Source organism: Diaporthe amygdali (genome assembly GCF_026229845.1).
Source record: "Diaporthe amygdali strain CAA958 chromosome Unknown NODE_3_length_2959817_cov_65_330692, whole genome shotgun sequence".
Lineage (NCBI taxonomy): Eukaryota > Fungi > Ascomycota > Sordariomycetes > Diaporthales > Diaporthaceae > Diaporthe > Diaporthe amygdali.
The window spans coordinates 576,331-596,098 of NW_026517023.1; the positions used below are offsets into that span (position 1 = coordinate 576,331).

Consider the following 19,768-nt stretch of genomic DNA (forward strand, 5'->3'; position numbering starts at 1 on the left):
CCGTCCCGTCAGTGTTCTTACACACCAGGCCAATCCCCAAAGATCGCCAGTCGACTACTCGAGGTTACCGTCGCGATGCATACTGAGGTTCATAAGGCCAAATGGGACCTTATCGTGGCCATGATCGTGCTCCTCATCGCGGACACGCTGGTCATCGCCGCGCGTGTTTACGTTCGAGCCAGAATGATCAGCAACTTTGGCTGGGACGACCGCCTGCTCTGCCTGTCGTTTGTGAGTACACATCTGCGTTCTCCTTCCACATATGCCAACGTGAATGGTGACCTGGACAGAGACTGACGCCTTTCCCAAGCTTGGATACGTCATTGCCTGTATGATGGGCTTTGCCGCCATGTACTTTGGGTATGGCTATGACGGACCGCCCGAAGACTGGCCCCACTACGACCCAAAGATGGCCGAGAAGGTTTGTTAAGCTGCTGTTAGATACCTGATTTCTACATGCTAATCTCCTCCGTGAATGGCAGTTCTTGTACGCCAACCAGCTGACTCTGTACATCACGTCCGGCATCGTCAAGCTCGCAGTCGCCCTCGTTCTCTACCGCGTCGCCGTCAAAAAGTGGATGAAAATCACCCTCGGCTTCTCTATGGCGGTCGTGGTCATCTGGACTTTTATCACGACCATGTACTCGTCTTGGCTTTGCGTCGCCAATGGCACCACCAGTTACGTCAGCAGCTCGACCTGCACTTCTGTGGGTTTGTTCCGAACGATATCAAACATTTTTATCGATTACTTCTACGCCTTCTTCCCAATACTTATCATCTGGAACGCCAAGATGAACTTCCGCATGAAGTTGTCAGTCTGCTTCCTACTGGGTCTCGGCTTCTTGTAAGTTGTCCCAGAGCGTTACGAAATTGATCAATATTTGGAGCAAACTAACCCCGAGACTTGGCAGCGCGAGTGGTGCGACCATCGCCAAGCTCGTGATCGTTGTGAAAATTCCGAATGCAGATGCAGAGACACAGAAGATCTTGCACTACTACCTCCTGTTGTGGGCCGGTGTGGAACTGGGCCTCGCCATCTTCTGTGCTTCTGCCGCCGCCCTCAAGCCCCTCCTACGAAAGTTTCCTAAGATCTGGGGCTCTGCAAACTCTCGAAGTAACCACACGCCATACGGACCCATGTACGGACGATCAACGGACGCCAGCGCTTCTCATCGTCCTCAGGGCAGCACCGAGCCTTTGAGCGGAGGCTACCGCGAGCTGTCGAATACGGGCAGCAGATCAGATGGTCCTTCAGGAATTCAGGAATACGAGCTGAGCCAGATGGACACAGATCCGTCCCTCGAGCAGCAGAAGCGGTACAAGTACGAGAGACAGACCTTGAGGGGATGATATGGACGCGAACGAGATCATCTGCAGCAAAGGAACTTGGTATATAGTGAATAGTTCAGGTCAGGAAGATGTGGCGTCGGCATGGCAACACAGCTTCCATCCGCTCCAGACGTTCTAATTTTTGAGACAGGGCGGGCTCACAAGGCTTCAGAGCCTCGCGAATGAAGACCACCAATGGTACTTCCTCAGACTTGTTGTAACATGTGGGAGTGTAATCTTCTCTGGCTGTAGTTGCCACATCTGATTGATCTGTCCAAGCAATTGTGTTAGAACAGTAGAGGCATTGGAATACAGAAATCTTTTTTGAAATTCGCGAGGCAACAAACAGCAGTGTTACAAACACCAGGAGTCTCAACCCCCATCACTAACTACATTGAGGCCTATGGTGACTTCAGGTAAGTGAATGTGAAAGAGGCAGATCAAAGCTCTCGGCCACTCATGCAACCCTTGCCAATATTATCTGGCCACTACCCCCCCGAATAATACAAAGACTAACTCTCCCATCACAATCAGGCCCAAATATGGATGCCCTATGCGAGAAGCTATTTCTTGTGGCTTTATACGCCCGAAAGAGATAAAACGACCTCGGAAGACCTTAGTGGGGCAAAGTAAGCAATCGAGGCCACACACAGGCTATCTATAGACATCTGGACCTTTGCGCGCTTAGAGCACCTGTTCGAGGTTGTTGGATGCGAGTTCATCTGGAAAAGGTCTAGAACCTCACCTGTTTCACTTCATCATGAAACGGGGAGCGCCCTCTTTCACAGATCGCGCTTGGCAAACGAGGACGAAATAGGCAAGGAGTAGTGTGCGGCTGCGGACTAAGCGCCAGAAGACTTACTACTTTACGCGTGCGCTGTGGCGTAAGGGGCTCGAATGATCTATGAACAGATGCCTGACTGAATGAAGAAATTCTGTTGACGCATGGAACCTATCGAGTAAAGCGATAGGTTTGTATCTTCCAGCCGCATTTCTAGCCTTCCCTACACAGCTGTTCTACGTTATGTCGAAGCCAGCAGTGGTGATCCGGAACCTACTTCCCCAGATCACATAATCGGACTGTATATTGAAAACCAGTTGGAATAAGATTGTCTATCTCAGACTCGTGCCCACAATTCCGAAGACGATTTGCCCTTCGAAACAGCAAGGTTGGCGCTCTCGGCATCAGCTGCGATCGCCTTACAGCCTTATAGAATGAGGCTAGACCACCTGTCATAGACCCCAAGAGCGCCGCTAGGCACAGACCGAGGTAGCGCCCGCTTGAAGCAGCCTCAAGTGCTTGGGCACTGTACCTGGTTTCATCGTCCACATGTGGTATGGGCCACTGCCAAACGACCCAAGATAGCACAGAGATGCGGCTCTCGACCATCAAACGGACCGGAGTGGCGCGGTCAAACACGCCCACCCGGGTTGAGAGATCGTGAGGCTTGGAGCTAGTCACGAAGCGCGCGGTATTCGAGATCGAGTGATCTTTCAGAATTATAAATACCAACCAAGTTCTCCGTTCGGTGTATGAGCTATGAATTATCACATTGTCACTACACGAATAATAAACGCAGCTCAAAGACACTCACTAATAACTTCTGCTTCTCTCTCACGCCTGTTCAACAACAGGCCAAACAGCAACAATGAAGGCCAGCCTTTTCCTCTTTTCCGTCCTCGCGGCCATCGCGGCGGCCAAGACTACCACCGCCAAGGTTGACAACAAGCCGAGCCCTACCCTCAAAGACACGACCAAGACCATCGTCCGCAAGGCCACTCCCACCGTTGAGAGCGAGACAAGGCCCACCATCCTGGAGCGCGAGGCGGAGACCACCGGTGACTTGGGTAATTAGAGAGGAGGATGACATCGATGAGGCGACGGAGAGAGCCTGAGGAGAGGAGGCATAGATGGCAGGAACCAGTTTTCTTAGTATTCACAAGGCACAACGACACGTTATAGAGTATAGATTCCCAGCGACAGGTCTTTCTTCCCAATAGATTGCATTCGTGGTATCATCATCTGTACAAAGTGCCAGTCCCCATCCACAAAGCGCCTAGAAACGAGTGGAAGGCCCCGCAGGACCCGGAACGAGTGTGTTAAGAAAGTGAGAAAATGAACGTGGTCGACCATGTGAAAGCGACCGTGGTGGGGCACTGCCCCAAAGTCAAACGGCTTGCCTCACCTACTCGGCACGGATACCACCTAACAAATCCAGAAAGAAGTCATCAATCATAAAGCTCATAAGTAGCCATCCTCGGCCCGCCGCCAAGGCCGGCCCCGAAACGAAAGATCCCATCAACAAGCAACATTCCCCCTTTAAGAGCTCTTCTGCTTAGGGTTCGCGGGACACCCGTCGTCGGTCGAACCGATGCAGCACGTAACCTCGGCGCCCTGGCACTGGCCCTCGGAGTTCGCGTCGTCGCGGGGCCACGTGAAGGCGGCGCCCTCGCAGGGGGCGAAGAAGCTCGTCGCGGTCAGCTTCTCCGAGTTGTCGGGCCTCAGCGGGTTGGCGCACGCGCCCTCCCCGTTGTTGGTGCCCGCGTCGCCGGTGCAGTTGCCCATGCTCCACAGGTCCAGGGAGCAGCCCGACAGCACCGACTTGTCCTTGTTGCAGGTGCAGGTTATCGGGACGGAGAAACCGTTGCTGTGTGCAGGGGTGGTCTGTTAATTGTAGTCCTTAAAAGACGGGGACGACAAGGGGGCGGGGCGGTGATACTTACACGTACGACACGTCCATGTCGACTCGGTAGCCAACGTCGCCCCATGACATCAACGACCCCTCAAGCAGTGAGCCATCACCGTTCATGGGGTACTCGGCTAAATTGACAGCAACATTGCCAGCCCATTCCTGCGGTGCGACAAGGGTGGCGGTCTCGCCCGGCTTCAAGGTGCCGGTACCAGTGCCACCGGAGACAGGACCGGGCACGCCCGCATTGCCGACGTACGAGGTGCTCACGGGGTCGGCCATCTTGTTTACTACGGTGATGGTGAGCTGGCTGGGTCCCGCGGTGACGCTGGCCTGGCGGGGATTCTGGGCATGGTAGGCACGGAAGCTGTCCTGGCGCTGCTCCAGCGAAGGGGGGGGGGTTTCCTTGGGGCCGCTTGGAAGAGCGGTGGTGAGGGCGAGGAAGCCCATGAGGGAAAGGAGCGAGATGTTCATCTTGGAGAACATGTTGGTATATATTTGATCGAAAGAAGGAGTGGAATGTTCGTCAAGAACAATGGAAAGGAAAGCCTGCTTGTGGTCTCTTCACTCGGAGCTCAAGGAAAGACTGGAGATGAGCAGTGGTTTTATTGAAGGAGAGACTGGTGTGTGTTAGAAGGAATGACTGATGTGAGTGTTTGAAGGAGAGACTGGTGTGAGATGGTGTTGTCGTCCACAGCCCAGGGGACACGACGAGGTTTAAGAAGTCATAAGATGGCACCACGTTTTTGACGTCGGTCAGTCGACATGCTGGCCCTCCGAGACGGCCGCCATAATATCAACTCGATACCAGAGGGCCACGATCCCCTTGGGAAATGCTCGCGACCGACTGTATTGTCCTTCTGGGGCCCGCTAAGATCGAATGAACTACTAGTAGAGCATGTCGTGCTGAGGGGGGACGGCCAGGGGCCAGGGAAAAGAGGTGTAGTGTAAGCCACAAGAATAGTAGACCCCGGGCCAGAATCGAAGTGTTCATCCGGTCACTGCCACTTACGACAGATGACGAGAGTCTAGAATGCGACATGGATCGAGCGGAGGGAAGCCAGGCCGTCATCATTGGTGGGCCGGGTGGAAGGCCGGACGATGTTGGACATACATTGCCCCCTGCCTGATGTCTCACCCTTGAAGAAGTTTCGACATCTCGAGTCTCCAACGACAGCCGGCAATGAGGAAAGAGTAAACGCAGTCAGATGCACGTCAGCTCGAACTGCCGTGAGACATTCCGAGTATGTGCAGAGCATGTGCAGCCCATCTGTCATGCAGGCCTTACAGGCACGTACCGGTGCAGCCGGCCCATTCCGACGACCCAAGCCCCATCAGCAAGCCACATCTGGAATTTAGAGCCCGCGAAGGAGGCCGCGATGGCTGCAATGGCCCAGGAACAGACCTGCGAGCCATCTCTCTCCACAAATGAAAACTCAACCACGCAAGGGAAGGATACACACCCATGAAACTGGGAGGATCAGCTAGGGCCCAGGTCAGCAAAGCCGAAGTAGTTTTCTTGTCACACACGATCTTGACGGGGTTTAAGAGGATGATAAACATGATTGGATAGGACTCTTAAAACTCGACATTCGAGGGGGGAATCGCACGACAGGCCCCAACGCCATACAATGCTCCACGGTAGCAGAAAGAACCAACAGGAATGCGAATCCCGAACACAGCGAAAGCGCTTAGCGGCTGAGGGAGATAGGAGATGGACTCTTCCAATTACAGCCCTCCGTTACCCTCAGCTCGCCCCTAGGGTCTCGAGAGCGCGCCTCAGCTCCCGAACGGCGGTGGGCACATCTTCGAAGTTCAGCGCCGAGATCGCCCACTTTGCATGCTTCTGTGCCTGAGACATGGCCGCGTCGTCCGCGGTGAACGCGGCCGGGGCCTGTTGGCCGAACCCGCCCGGCGCTGTGGGGGCCGGAACCGAGCTGGCAAAGCTGGTTGGAGTAGGGGCGACGGGCCGCGGGATGCTAGCCGGCGGTGGAATGTTTTGAGGGGTTAGGTTTGTAGGTGGTGGGGAGAACGTGGGCGGGGGTGCGACGGCCGCGGTCGATGGAGCACTCGGGGCGAAGGTCGGTGGCCCTGACGGGGCAGATGGTGGTGCGAATGACGACGAGGCCGGCGGAGGTGTCGGTGTCCATTCAGGAGCTGAGGGGCCAGGGGCGCCAGCAGTTGGCGTAAAGCTGGTCGGTTCGTTTGTTGGCGGCGAAATAGGGGACGGCAAAGTTGGTGGCGGGTCGAAGTAGCCAGGCGAGGCAGTAGACCCTGCCTCATCACCGTAGCCCGGCGCACTTGGAAGCTTCAGTTCGTCGTTGTCGGGGACAGAGGCAGGGGGATCCGGGAGGACCGGAGTATGGGGCAAGGAGACTCCTGCTGAGTCCCTCTTGAGATCTGGATCTGGTGCATCCTCCACCGTCGCAGCTTTTGGCACCTGGTCTTGTCCCTGTGCGGATGGACTCCCCAGCGCTTGAACGTCAGGATCGGTAGGGTCAAGGGCCGGTTGCTGGGGTGGCAGGTCCTCCTTCTTGGGGTTTGACTCGTTCGGGTCCTTGCCCTCCTTTATAGCCCTTGTGATACGCGCGGCATTCCACTTGGCGTACTTGATCTTCTGCTGCGTCTCGGTGTCGGGTGGGCCCCAGATATTGACGAGGTTGAAGAAGGTCAGAGCAGCGTCGAAGGTGCTAGCTGTCTGCTGGGTGACCTTGCCGGCTTTGATAACGCGTTCTGCCCTGTCCAAGGTCTCCTGCGCGAACTGCTCGATGTATGCCTGGGCGGTGGCGTCGTCCATGATCGCATCCTCGTTCGCGTATTCGTTCTTGGTCTACAACAAACCCAGTCAGCAGATGCGTCTCGTCAAGCTGTTGGAAGGTGGAAGACAGGCACATACCTGTTCCAGCTTGTCCATCAGGTTGGTTGTGTAGTTGAGGGTGTCTGCATCGGTGCTGTGTAGGTTCCTCGCCAGGATCTGGTTGACAACGTAGTATTCGCCTGCTTTCGGTCAGTCATCTCCTCATATCATGCGATACCGCAGCGCAAGAGAACATACACCAGTATGCGACGATGGGCTTGACATTTGACAGCTGGGTAGCTCTGGTAGCCGTCTTGTAGAGGTTGATGTCGGCCTGCTTGAGGCCCTGCGGTATTTCGTCCGCCATGGCTGGAGATGTACTTGTTTTGCGCCTCGAGATGCGACTCTGTGGGATTGGGCGATGGCTTCCAATGCACTCGGCCGAGTCTTTGAGCTACTGCAACTGTATATGGTGTCTTAAAGAGCTGCGGGACAATGGCGATTGTCAATGTCGAGCAGTGGGATGGAGGAAGGGCAAAGAGTACGGTGCGGTGTGGTTGTGACTGTGCTTGTGACAGGCAGCTGTGCTTTGGCTGCTTGGCTTGGCGGGGACGTAACGTAATGGCGGGCAAGGCCAGGGCCAGGGCACCTTGAGATATGGAGACCTGCACTTGGTGATGATCGTCGTCCTTGACCCCTCGAAGCTCGTGCCACAGTAGAGTTCAGAAACGGGTGTGGCTGAAGCTGTTCATTATGCAGGCAAATGTCTGAGTAGCAGACGGCAGAGTGGCATTTGCATGAATTTACCCCGGATTTTGGTCGCTGCTGCCGTCGCTTCTAGAAGCTCTCCTCGTCTCCTCATTCGTACCCCCCCTTCCCTCGTATAAGTTGCATCCGTCCATCCTGCAATTGGGTTTCCTCCACCGTGGCCTTTTCGAACAAGGGAAGACACTCAACCTCAACGTGACACCTTTCACTTTAAGACTTGCCAGCATAGCATCATCTGTTCCCAATTGACACGAAGCAATCAGACTCGTCTCACACATATTTGTTTTGCTTTTCTCAGCTCCTCTTCCGCCAGGACATGCCTCTCCTTCAGCTTTGAAAGTCCCCATAATTCGAGAGGCACCTCGAATTAATTATCTTGCTTGCATACAGTAGGGACCGTCAACTCAGATCGAATCTATCTGCTCTCCTCCATTCGACAAGCCATCCGGCCCCGCCCAATTCGAGCTCCACGGACGAGTCAACGTCTGCCAAAGCAACATGCATCACCCCACACTCTCAACCGCAGCTGTCGCCCTTTTGGCTGCTCTGCCTGCTGCCAATGCAGGCCTCTATCCCAAGAGCTCTGCCGTCCTCTCGGTCGATGCAAAGAACTACGACAACTTGATTGCCAAGTCTAACCACACCTCAGTAAGGGTTCCCCTCAGCTCTGTCTCCCTCCATTCGAGAAACCAGGCCTAGCCTGTGCTAGATCACCATCTCCCGCCTCCCTTGCTCCCAGGTCGACCTACCTAGGTAGCTAACAGGCCTTTGCTACAGATTGTCGAGTTCTACGCCCCCTGGTGCGGCCACTGCAAGAACCTCCAGCCCGCCTACGAGAAAGCCGCCAAGAACCTCGCAGGCCTCGCCAAGGTCGCCGCCGTCGACTGCGACGATGACGCCAACAAGCCTTTCTGCGGGACCATGGGCGTCCAGGGCTTCCCGACCCTGAAGATCGTGCGTCCAGGTGCCAAGAAGGGCAGGCCCATCGTCGAGGACTACCAAGGTCCCCGCACCGCCAAGGGCATCGTGGACGCCGTGGTGGAGAAGATCAACAACCACGTCCAGCGCGTTTCCGACAAGGAGATCGACAGCTTCCTGTCAACTAAGAACGAGTCGGCCAAGGCAATCCTGTTCACGGAGAAGGGCACTACAAGCGCGCTCTTGAAGAGCCTGGCCATTGATTTCTTGGACGTCATCACTGTAGGACAGGTCCGCAGCTCACAGAAGAAGGCGGTCGAATTGTTTGGTATTGAAAAGTACCCAACTCTGGTCCTGCTCCCGGGCGGCGACAAAGACGGAATCGTATACGATGGCGAGTTGAAGAAGGAGGCTATGGTCAAGTTCCTATCCCAGGCCGCAACTCCCAACCCTGATCCCGCGCCCAAGAAGTCCAAGACGAAGTCCTCCACACCGAAGAAGCCAGCAACCACCGCGGAGACCGAGACCGAGCCCTCCACCGAGGCGGATGAGAAGATCACCGAGCCAGCGGGCGATGAGAACATTCAGAAGCCCGTCGTGTTCGAGGGCCCCCTGCCTATCCCGATCATCAACTCAGCCGAGAAGCTGGTCTCGAACTGCCTCAGTCCCAAGTCGCACACCTGCGTACTGGCCTTCGTGCCCAAGGAGAGCCGCGGCGAGCCAGCTGACAAGGCCCTGGCTGCGCTTGCACAATTGGCCCACAAGCATGCCCAGAGCAAGCGCCACCTATTCCCCATGTACGAGGTGCACACCGATGACGCGCACTCAAAGGACATCCTCAAGGCCCTCGAACTGTCGGGAGACGTCCAGGTCCTGGCTATCAACGCCCGCCGCGGTTGGTGGAGGCTGTACGAGGGCCAGGACTTTGGCCACGAGAGCATCGAGAGCTGGGTCGATCAGATCCGCTTGAGCGAGGGTGTCAAGCGCAAGCTGCCCGAGGGTATCGTAGCGGCTGCTGCTGAGGAGACGGAAGCCTCTTCCGAGGCCACACCAGAGCCTTCTGTGGAACCCACCCCTGAGGCCACCGACAGTGAGGCTGCTGAGAGCACCGCCACGCCTGAGCCGGAGGTCACGCCAGACGCGGAGAAGATCTCGGAGAGCAACACTGAAGAGGAGACGTCGTGGAAGGGTGCGGATCCTACTATTCAGGAGGAGACTGCAGAGGAAAAGCCGACCGAGGCGGCTCATGACGAGCTCTGAGAAGGGGTGTGTCACTATGGAGTGAATGTAAAGTTAGCCGGGCGTCTTGGTTTGGGATTGATCCTTTCTTATACTAAAAGTCGAGAGGCCAAAGGCCTCAATAGTACCTGAAGGGATGCATGCTGGAATGAAATCGAAAGGTTCTCTTACCTCATATCCTATTCATGCTTTCGTGGGTATCATGACCTGATAAATTGAGAAAATGCCCTTCGTAACGCGCGCTCATTCTCAGAGGCTCGTTAACTCGTCTCCCTCCCCTTCGGATCTTCTGGCAATCACCCATCAAGCTCCATGTCCCCCACGCCAACGCCCTTCTCCACTGCCCCCTCGCGTATCATCCTCGCACCCTTCTCCCTTACACACGCATCCAAAATCTGCCGCACCTGCTTGCACCCGTCAACACCAACAGCCAACATACCCTCAAGCCGGCTGACCTGGACGCGGCTCTCGCAGACCAGCACAGCGACGCGGTCGCCCGCGGCGCCGAGGGTCGCGACCGTCAGGCTGGGGAGCTCCTGCTCCTCCTGCTGGTTGAGGTCCAGCAGCGGGTCGGCGCCCTCGTCGCCCGCGGCGTGCGTCGAGGTGCTGCCCGCCGTGCACGCCGAGATGTAGTCCGTCATCGGGATGCCTGCGTCCACGGCCGCCAGCGTGCAGGCGTTGATCAGCGCCGCCAGCAGCGAGCCGTCCTGCGACAGCACGTGCAGCGAGAAGGTTATCGTGCTATGCGGGTAGAGGTGTGTGTGCAGTGTCGAGGAGAGGGCGTGCGAGAGGGTCGATTGCATCTCTGAGATGCGTCTGTGTGCGGGTGCGCCTTGTCAGTTTTGTCCAACGTGTTCCGTCTTTTGCTCTCCGCAGGATGTATGGTATTATGGTGCGACATACTTGTCTCCTCGTCCTCTTCGTTTCCGGTCCACGCTGCTGAAGCCAGCAATCACTATGCTCACAGCCACCTCGGCCTCCTTGTCCTGCTCTGACCTCTGTCCACCACCCCCTCCTCCTCCACCTGCTCGTCGCGCGGATTGCTGGTCGGTAGGGCCCGTCACGACGCACATGACCTTCGTGTTGCCCATCTCGAGGTAGCTGGACCCATCTGCCGCGGCCTGAGTGCGTATCTGGGCGTGGCATCGGCGCAGCTCGTTCCATCGCCGACCGTCGACGCGCAGGAGCGCCAGCGAGTATGAGGATGTGTCGAGGGGCATTGTGCTGGTGCTGGTGGTGGTCTGAGATTGTCTACCCGGGTTGTCGTGTGCAGCTGTCTCGCAATTGGTTCTGTGTCTGGCAGGTCAGAAGGTAGTTCGTGTTAAGGATTGGTGGATTGTCGAGGTACTGGCAAGCAAACGGTTGTGCTGCGAGTTGGCCGTGATTGAAGCTCTGGAAGCTTGACGGAAATTTTGGTGGGGCTGTCTGGAGTGCAGGGGACCCCCGTATGATCGGGGGCAGGGGTGTGCTCTCTTATATCATCGACATGACGTGGGGGAAGAACCGCTGGAGGTGGTGATGGTTTCCAACTCCTTCACCATTGTGTAATACCTTTGGTTTTCTAATGATTTCAAAGGCCATTCCTCGACGAACGTTCCTACAAACGAGAAATTTCGCACTATCCAAAATGCCCAACCCCGTCGACACCAGCTTAGAGCCGCACACATCAGGCCTGGCGGCCAAATTCGCCGCCGCCCACTCAGCAGAGCACCCCCTCAAGCTGTACGGTGGCTGGTTCTGCCCCTTCGTACAACGATCCTGGATCGTGCTGCACGAGAAGAAGATCCCTCACCAGTACATCGAGATCAACCCGTACCACAAGGCGCCGGAGTTCCTGGCCTTGAACCCGCGCGGCCTCGTCCCAACCCTCGGCGTGCCCGTCGACGGCAGTGGCAAAGAGCAGAAGCCACTGTACGAGAGCCTGGTGCTTTGTGAGTATCTTGATGAGGCCCATGCGGACGAGACCAAGTTCGGGCAAAGGCTTCTCCCCGAGGATGTGTATGAGAGGGCGAGGTGTCGGCTCTGGATCGACCACATCAGTACCAAGATCATCCCTGGGTTTTACAAGTTCATCCAGCACACGCCAGACAAGGCGTATAGTATCGAAGACGTAAGGAATGAGTTTCTCAGCAATATTAAGACACTAGTCGAACAGATGGACGGCAGTGGACCCTGGTTCCTCGGGGAGCAGTTCAGCCTCGTCGACGTGATGCTTGCGCCGTGGGCGAAAAGACTGTTCCTGATCGACCACTACAAGCCCGGGGGTGTGGGTATCGATAAGGCTAGGGCCGAGGATGAAGGTACTTGGGCGAGGTGGCAGAAATGGTTTGATGCCACCACCTCCAGGCAGAGTGTAAAGGAGACGTGGAGTGATGATGAGCAGTACATTGCGGCCTATAAGAGGTATGCTGAAGATACGACTGGATCGATGGTTGGTCAGGCTACGCGCAAAGGGGATAGACTACCTTGAATGTTCGAACATCACGGTCGAGCGGCCGAGCTGCACTGTCAAACTAATGAACAAATGGTGTACGAAGACACGCTTGTTGGTACGCTTCGAGAAAGCTTCCCTTATCATGAAATTAATTTACCATTTGTTGCAGATATTCTCAGCAAGTACGATATCAAAAGTTGTGGATTTTACTGGGAAAAAAGGCGAAATCCACAGCGACCTCAAGGTTTCTGATGTGTGCCACACGGAGAGACGCCTGCGGCGAATCAATTTGCTCTTGCACGCCCGCCTGCGCCGTCTTACTCATTTTTCTACCTTGTGTGGTGGCGCAGCCACTTCATCTGACAGGAGATAACGACGGTCGTTAACTCCTCCAGCTAACGATATTTAGGCAGCACAAAGGACCTTTTGTGATGCGTGTATCTCGATGTTGCACTCTGAACTACTTCAAAGTAGAGTATATTTCCGAATAGTTCGTAGCCGGGGCTCTTTCTTAGAGTATGCCATGTCGTCAGATTGGCTCTCCAGCTGTAATATGTCTTGTCAAGACTACCCTCTGGGAATTGATGATATATGTGGTACTGGAGTAAGTAAAAATCGATGTATGGCCTCAGCCTCGGTCCTCGAAGACACAGCTGATTTCTTTGCTGCTATCTTTAGGTCATCATCGGTTTCGTCGGTGGGGCTGTCATCGCCATAGCCTTCATGATCCTAACTTACCTTTATGCATATGATCCCGACAACATCATAATAATCACAGGGAATCCCATCGATAAACGGATTCTCAACAGTGTTAGACGTTTAGTAGACACAAGGTTACCTGTGATCGCAAAATGTCCTCCACGATGGAAACGTCGCCTAGCTCACGCCCTGGTAGAGGTAAGTGTCTGTCTTCAAATACATGGCAACAGAAGCACCAGGACAACTAATGCCTCTTTTCCTACAGTGCAACCTGAATATGTGCGACTTGCAGATTTTAACGGGATTCGGTATCCTGATCGGAGCTTTCATGTCCCTCCCAGTTCTAAAAGGAGCCCACTGGCAGATGATTTGCTACCTGGCCTGGTTTGCGGCCGTCACGCACATCTCCGGGTTGACAATCATGACGAAGCACCTACATAAACGCTCGCTCGAACGCAAAATCCGTATCGCATTAATGGGTATTCTGCTCATTATGCTTGTAGTTGCAATGGTACCCATGGCGGCCATCACAGTGTCTCTAAATGACGATTGGGGATTCATGTTAATGTGGAATTGCAACGCAACATGTTTCTTCAATCTGCAGTTTATGGGCAAAACTCTGGATTCAGCAGCTGTTGCTCTTAAAGACGGTGACATACCTCTCATCACGCAGATTGCGGCCCAGTTTGGTTCGACGATTCTGGCTATCATATTAATGTGCTTCAGCTTCTTTGTTCGGGTTGGGAGATTAACCCCTAATTTGCACTCCGCTATAGTGTCAAGAAGGGTTTCGATCAGCGCATTGAGTCAAAGAGTTCTGAGAAGAGTGGCAGAGAAACAATTCTCGAGTGAATGGCAGGCTGTGTTATGGCGAGAGCTACTGGCTCGACCACTTGTGTGCCTCTTCCTCATTTCGCGTACGTCGTATATTTTGTGGTCTTCAATGCTATTCGAGGTGTGTACTCTCTGGATATGAGAACTATCAACTGTTCCTCAGGCTGACATCCATAGGTCATCTGGATTTGCTTCCTGGCTCTTTATGGGCTCAGCAGAATTCTTCAAGTCTCAACAGAGTTCTATACAGAAGAGGGCATTCTGAATGGACCCGACCCTGACAGACGTATTTCCTACTTTAAGCCGCCTATAGGCGACTATCGCGGTGGCGTACGAAGCTTTGGGCAAATACTGCCTGTGTTCCTACTTTGTGCACCCATGTGGGGGTTATTCAGGTCCCTAATTCCGGGGGATTTCTTGCTGAGCTCCACTCCTCATCCTGAGGATACTTCTAGCCACCGTTAGTGTTCTCCGTCCTTGTCCTGAGATACCAAAGAGGAACTAACATGGTTTAACAGATGATAATCTTGCGATCTCTCATGACGAACCAACGATGTTGTCTTTCCAAACGTCCGTTACTCCTGCATCTCCTGTGGATGTGCTTTCGACCAATAAAGTCAAATGCTTGGAGCTCCTAGACAAGGACACTTTCGGTGCCAGCCAGCTGGCCAAACATGCCTTCATATTCACATTGTTGCTTGTTACTGCTTTCATGGCATGGGTCTTGGCTCTGTTCTTCCGAGATATTGGTACCTCGTACTCGCTCTCGGCCATTATGTCGATGCTTCCCGGTGCAGCCCTGGTTGGCGCCCCGCTGGCTAGCTTCTCCTACTTTTTCCTCATTACAAGCATCTTCGATGCATTCCCGAACCCAAGTCATCGTCGTTCCGCCCATTTTTGGGCTGTCCAAATGTTCACATATGCTGTGTTGGCCGTTAGCATTGGCGTTGCGTCAAAGAATTCAGCGACAACGCAGGAGTTCTGGCCTGATACAGACTTCGAAGGTGGAAGCAGCACCGAATTTCTGATACAGTTTCTTCTCCCAAACTTCTATACTGCCCTCTTCATGTTTTGCTCTAGTTCTTTGGTAATTTTGGTGGCGATTAGCACGAATGTCTGGATATCATCAAGAACACCAAGGCCCTGACAAACAGAGTGATGCAGTTGACGATCACTTCAAATGATGTGCAGGAGGTACAATTGAGGGGACTTATTATCACATTAGTAAATCGAGTTCGTGGAACTCGGAGAAACATGTGTGGGAACAAGTCTCAATGATAGAACGGCATGTTGAGAGGAGGTGATTCAATGTACATTCATACCAGCACCAACGGAAACTCTATAACGGAACGATCAGGGTGGACTGTACTATAGTCATTGCCATTCTGCAAAATCACCAGATATTCCATCATTCTCCACATCAGAAATGCTAAAATCATGTCGAGATCGTATCCGACAATCAATCAGAGTCGAGCGCTTGGTGCCTTGCCGGTACTTCACGCACAGACTGACCGATCAATAGCCCCTTTCAGACGGTCCGATTGACATCAAGGCCTGACCGAGTTAACCTAATTGTGACACGATGCCAATTTGACTGACTTTGTGATCTCAAAGCATCGCCCGTCGTATGATACTGCTGCGGAATAATTTCGAGCATTGCCCTTTGTTCAGCCATGCCAATTCACATTCAGCCTGGGCTGCGTATAGAAATCTTTCAATCTTGCGTCATGTATGGTACCTAGTTTATGATCAGGTCACTCTCGGCTTGTGTCCATTCATTTGAGGAACAACTGGGCCTTTTTGGGTCCTCGACACTATTACTGAAGAAGCCGGCACAAGCTGTCACAAGAACGCAGCTTGGCGATCGATGTCCGGAGCAGTATACTGAATCACACCACATAACCAGCCCTTGGAAAGGAAAAGGTTTTGTATCTCGTGAATCACACAACGACTGCAGTTCCAAACCACTAGCCTGATTTTACAATGGGCCGCCAGTGAATCATGCATTTACCTCTTATATAAACACGGGCAACCTTCCCACCGGTCTGCCCGTTTCCCTTTTCCTTATCACCATACAACCACAAACCACGAATTTACCACAAGAATCAAAGAAAAAAGTCTCGAACGTCCATCATACTCAAGTCATCATACCCTTCGTCAAAATGCACACTACCAATAATAAGCACCCCAATCGGGATGTCTGCAGCCGATGCCAGACAGACCCTTGCTCTTGCAAGGGTGGGTGAGGTGGATTGGCGCTCCTGGAGCGGAGGAAAACTTCTGGGTCTGCTTAGCTGTGAAAAATCAGTCCAATTTGAACCATAGATCACGGTAGAAACAATCAAGTTCCAGTTTGAAAACCAATATTGCTCTGTGAATGAAAGTCCCGTCGAGTGATTAGGTTTGTGTTTGAATTCGGGAAGATATGCCGTTACCCACTTCCCGAGGCTCTCACATCCCCATCGTGTTCTTGAACTCAAGCAACTTTCCCATGCCCAGATGGCTCAGAAGATATTACAAAACCCCTGTCTGCTTATCGAATCGCAAGAGAACGGTCTTTTTTGCTATTGACGGGACGACCGATGCCACGGAGCAACCTTCGCCGTCCTCTGCTCTGCTCGCGTCCAGTTGGCCCGTTCCAGGTCCCTACCACGGTGTCCCCGGCATGACCTCGGCTCCCACCCCACACCAGCACTCACGATCCACCCACGATATCCACAACTAGCAAAATCTTCCTAAACACCACTCCCAGGCCGGAGATCATCACAGGGCGTCTAGCTCAAATGGTAGAGCGCGCGCTTAGCACCTCCATCTTCACCTTGGAATTGCGCGAGGTACACGGTTCGATCCCGTGGTCGTCCATCAAGCCTAGAAGTTGCCATCCTCGAGCGAGCGTAACAGCTCCTAGAGGGTGGAATCACTTTTTCCCGTTCAGGAAACTGTCCCGGGCACTGCTGGTGCAACGAAACTCCCATCTATTCGAAAGAAAAAGAAATACCTTTTGCTTTTCGGTTGCCGGCAAGGACACGAATCCCGGGCTTGGGACTTACCGAACTTCGCATTCCTGTTCCTGTCCCCGGGTTGCCCGCCCAGTCGGTTGTCTGTGAGAATATGCGATTCGTCCAAAGAAGATGCGAGATTCGAACCTTTGATCTCGAATCTAGCTGTCTAGCTTTTGCGGTATTTCGACCGCGATAGCCAGGTTCATCATGCTATTAATACCCTGCGACAAGGGCAAGCCATGCATGAGCCGGGGAAACGTTCTTCGGTCGGGAGGCTTAGTATGGCTGGGCACCAGCGTGAAGCTCTTGTCCTGCATATCTTGGTCCATCTTTTCATATCATCGAAACCTTGAAATCGAGAACTTGAAACCAGAAGGATTCCGGCTGCGATTGGTCTTCGTTGTTGCCAGGGACATCTTACGCCTTCGGACTGCAGTCCCTATCTGGGTATGGATCTCAAACGTCACTAGACGGTGCCAGATGATGATGGGCGGGAGATCCTCCTATAGGGCTCAGGAAGCTGACCTATACTAGGCTCTTCTATAGAGGCTAGCAGGCCCTGAACTGCTTCCTAACGTTCTTCGAGATCTTCTCCCGCGGGAGGTAATCCTATAGGGAGGGCCGACGCGATCAAATCACGCGCTAAGGTTTGAGATGCCTGCGGGCTACTGCTGTATTTGTATGTGTTACAGGTAGATCTGTACGTTGCTTGGCCGCCAGGGCCGTTGCGCGTACAGGGATTGGGCGCCGACAGTCCCCGGAAAGATAAGCCTGGCGCCCGCATAAATTCCCCGAGAAGCGTGGGCGAGTCTGGTACCGGCTGGTATCAGATAGAGTTGCAGCAGACAACCCGCAGATCACGCGACAGCAACGCAAGGCTATGCCCTTCGCTGCTTCGGTGTGAGGACGGGTAGGACGGCTGGACAGCTGGAACGGTGACAGGTCTTGGGAGGTGGTGGGAAGCAATGACGAAGTGGGCGATCGTGTTACGGTAGCATTTACGAAGGCAAAGGTGGTTGGAAATGTCGATCCGTGCCGCGCCAATTCTTTATAGTTTTCGATACCGAGCCTATCCACCGGCGGCACCGGGCAAAAGTCTGTGGCACCACGCACGTCAAGCGGCGCGGGAGTCATGTCTGAGCGCTCGGGGCCTTGCATTGACGCAACACTGCTGCGTCCTGACAGACAGTGACAATAATGACAGGAGTTAAGCTCCCAGCCTCCGCCAGCCAGCCTGCGAGCGTCACAGTAGTGCGGATAGGCGTCGGGAGGCGCGCCGTGCACTCTCGCTGCATGACACCTGTCCCTTTTCTGGTCCACGGCCCCGGCCGCCGGCAGACGCTACAGAGGATTCGTCTCGGATCGATTCTTGCCTCCCCAGGTCGCATTCCGGAGGTGTGATGACATCCTACACTCGACGTTGCAAGTCTTCTCACTCTCGTGTGTTGTTAAACAATAGGCGCTCCTGCCCCACAGCCATCCGAGAACCTGACTCTTTCCCTGCTTTTGCACAGCTAGCTTTCGTTTAATCATAGTCAATGTTGTCATAATTCTTGCTCGTTTATTCTTCCCGACTCCGAGACCCGCTGCAAGGGGCTTTCTAAGTCATGAGTACCGGGAATGCGACACTAGACGCAGTGGGCGCCGCTTCCGGGGCAGCAACTCTCGAGCTGGCGATTGAATGGATCGCCTATCTTGTCATAATAATAGTCATCACGGCCTTGCGTACCTATGCGCGGGCTAGCATACCTGGGAGGAGCGGGTTTGGCTGGGACGACTACCTCGTCTGGATCGCTGTGGTTAGTCTCCGTCCTGTTTTCCTCTTTGAACATGCCCACATGTAGCTTGGAATACTGCTGACAGCTTCAAGGTCTGGTACGTTATTCTCACAGCTGAGGTCTATGTAATCGGCGTAACGGCTATTGGCATTGCCAATGACTCCATGTCAAACGAGTACCGTGCTGCGCTCGCAAAGGATGGCCCTAGCAGTCAAGAGTTTGGGCTTCGAGTGTTGGGATCCAAAGTGCAGCTAGCTGCGTGGATATCGTACTCGCTAGTACTGTGGCTACTCAAGGGATCTTTGCTTTGTTTCTTTGTGGTCCGGCTTACAGTAAGTTTTCTGGGCTTTGCTGGCAATTCTTTCTCATTCAATTTAATTGTGAAGACTGACACCACGCAGGAAGGAATTACAGGAGCGAAGATGAGGGCCTGGATAGGCGTGGTTCTACTAGTCGGCACCTGGATTTCTATAGCTGTGACTGTCCTCGCAAGCTGTCGGCCACTCAACAAGATGTGGCAGATTTTTCCCGACCCTGGGCCGATATGTTATGCCGGCGTGTCTCCGGTTCTGATTGGAGTGACGCTTGCTGGCAACATCTTGACAGACGTCTACCTGATTTCGATCCCGGTCCCCGCCTTACTACGAGCCTCGCTTGGGAGGGTACAGAAGATCTCACTTATCAGTCTCTTCAGTTGTAGCAGTCTCATCACGGCCATGGCAATTGTGAGAGTGGTTCTTATTGTTACGGTAGGAAATTTTGACCAGCCACCTGAGCTGTTGAATGCTAACGTCTCCCAGAATTCTAACAGCAACGGCGATGGCGCGTGGGCCCTACGAGAATGTTTTGTAGGCATGGTTACAACCAACATGGCACCTATAATTCCGCTATTTAGAAAATGGCTCTCACCTTGGCTGGGAAGACTCGAGTCAACATCCGACAGCAACACACAGCGAACTACTGTAGGAACGAGCAACCGCACGCTGAGATCTCGGAATCGCGATCCTAAAGGCTCGGGTCTCAAGATCAAGACTGCTGGGCGCCATCACAGCTCCGACAGCTCAGAGCACATTATAGAGGTAAACGATGTCGAGATGCAGTCATACACCAGTCCGAACGAGAGCAAGGCGAAACTCGACCGGACTATCAGCAGGAAGCCAGTACCGACGTCGGTGAGCGGAAATGGAGCGCGCAGTCCGACGCTGATCATCCAGAAGAATGGCGACATCCAAGCCTCGGCAGGGGGGTGAACGAGACAGCCTTCCAACACTATGGGCCTG

General features: G+C 53.9%; 8 protein-coding genes across 8 annotated transcripts; 5 read left to right on the forward strand and 3 right to left on the reverse strand.

Moving 5' to 3' along the window:
- Positions 1 to 75: 75 nt before the first annotated feature.
- J7T55_002575 (uncharacterized protein) lies at positions 76 to 1,350 on the forward strand (the record flags this gene model as incomplete). Its single annotated transcript, XM_053137663.1, has 4 exons — positions 76 to 231; positions 311 to 421; positions 483 to 844; positions 912 to 1,350. 4 exons carry the CDS (start codon positions 76 to 78, stop codon positions 1,348 to 1,350), a joined length of 1,068 nt encoding a protein of 355 aa, XP_052998445.1.
- A 1,628-nt stretch (positions 1,351 to 2,978) lies between these two features.
- J7T55_002576 (uncharacterized protein) lies at positions 2,979 to 3,185 on the forward strand (the record flags this gene model as incomplete). The annotated part of the gene is made up of 1 exon (XM_053137664.1): positions 2,979 to 3,185. The coding sequence occupies one exon, from the start codon at positions 2,979 to 2,981 to the stop codon at positions 3,183 to 3,185; it is 207 nt and encodes a 68-aa protein (XP_052998446.1).
- Positions 3,186 to 3,649: 464 nt separating this feature from the next.
- On the reverse strand, positions 3,650 to 4,493 carry J7T55_002577 (uncharacterized protein; the record flags this gene model as incomplete). Its single annotated transcript, XM_053137665.1, has 2 exons — positions 3,650 to 3,977; positions 4,054 to 4,493. The coding sequence occupies 2 exons, from the start codon at positions 4,491 to 4,493 to the stop codon at positions 3,650 to 3,652; spliced, it is 768 nt and encodes a 255-aa protein (XP_052998447.1).
- Positions 4,494 to 5,766: 1,273 nt separating this feature from the next.
- On the reverse strand, positions 5,767 to 7,183 carry J7T55_002578 (uncharacterized protein; the record flags this gene model as incomplete). The annotated part of the gene is made up of 3 exons (XM_053137666.1): positions 5,767 to 6,849; positions 6,916 to 7,016; positions 7,075 to 7,183. The coding sequence occupies 3 exons, from the start codon at positions 7,181 to 7,183 to the stop codon at positions 5,767 to 5,769; spliced, it is 1,293 nt and encodes a 430-aa protein (XP_052998448.1).
- Positions 7,184 to 8,082: 899 nt separating this feature from the next.
- Positions 8,083 to 9,762, forward strand: J7T55_002579 (disulfide-isomerase a6 precursor; the record flags this gene model as incomplete). The annotated part of the gene is made up of 2 exons (XM_053137667.1): positions 8,083 to 8,232; positions 8,362 to 9,762. The coding sequence occupies 2 exons, from the start codon at positions 8,083 to 8,085 to the stop codon at positions 9,760 to 9,762; spliced, it is 1,551 nt and encodes a 516-aa protein (XP_052998449.1).
- Positions 9,763 to 10,037: 275 nt separating this feature from the next.
- Positions 10,038 to 10,961, reverse strand: J7T55_002580 (exosome complex exonuclease rrp41; the record flags this gene model as incomplete). The annotated part of the gene is made up of 2 exons (XM_053137668.1): positions 10,038 to 10,557; positions 10,645 to 10,961. 2 exons carry the CDS (start codon positions 10,959 to 10,961, stop codon positions 10,038 to 10,040), a joined length of 837 nt encoding a protein of 278 aa, XP_052998450.1.
- A 407-nt stretch (positions 10,962 to 11,368) lies between these two features.
- On the forward strand, positions 11,369 to 14,892 carry J7T55_002581 (glutathione transferase omega-1; the record flags this gene model as incomplete). Its single annotated transcript, XM_053137669.1, has 6 exons — positions 11,369 to 12,172; positions 12,854 to 13,072; positions 13,140 to 13,385; positions 13,886 to 13,994; positions 14,227 to 14,795; positions 14,863 to 14,892. 6 exons carry the CDS (start codon positions 11,369 to 11,371, stop codon positions 14,890 to 14,892), a joined length of 1,977 nt encoding a protein of 658 aa, XP_052998451.1.
- A 3,425-nt stretch (positions 14,893 to 18,317) lies between these two features.
- On the forward strand, positions 18,318 to 19,738 carry J7T55_002582 (uncharacterized protein; the record flags this gene model as incomplete). Its single annotated transcript, XM_053137670.1, has 4 exons — positions 18,318 to 18,509; positions 18,581 to 18,820; positions 18,890 to 19,213; positions 19,289 to 19,738. 4 exons carry the CDS (start codon positions 18,318 to 18,320, stop codon positions 19,736 to 19,738), a joined length of 1,206 nt encoding a protein of 401 aa, XP_052998452.1.
- Between the last annotated feature and the right edge of the window lie 30 nt (positions 19,739 to 19,768).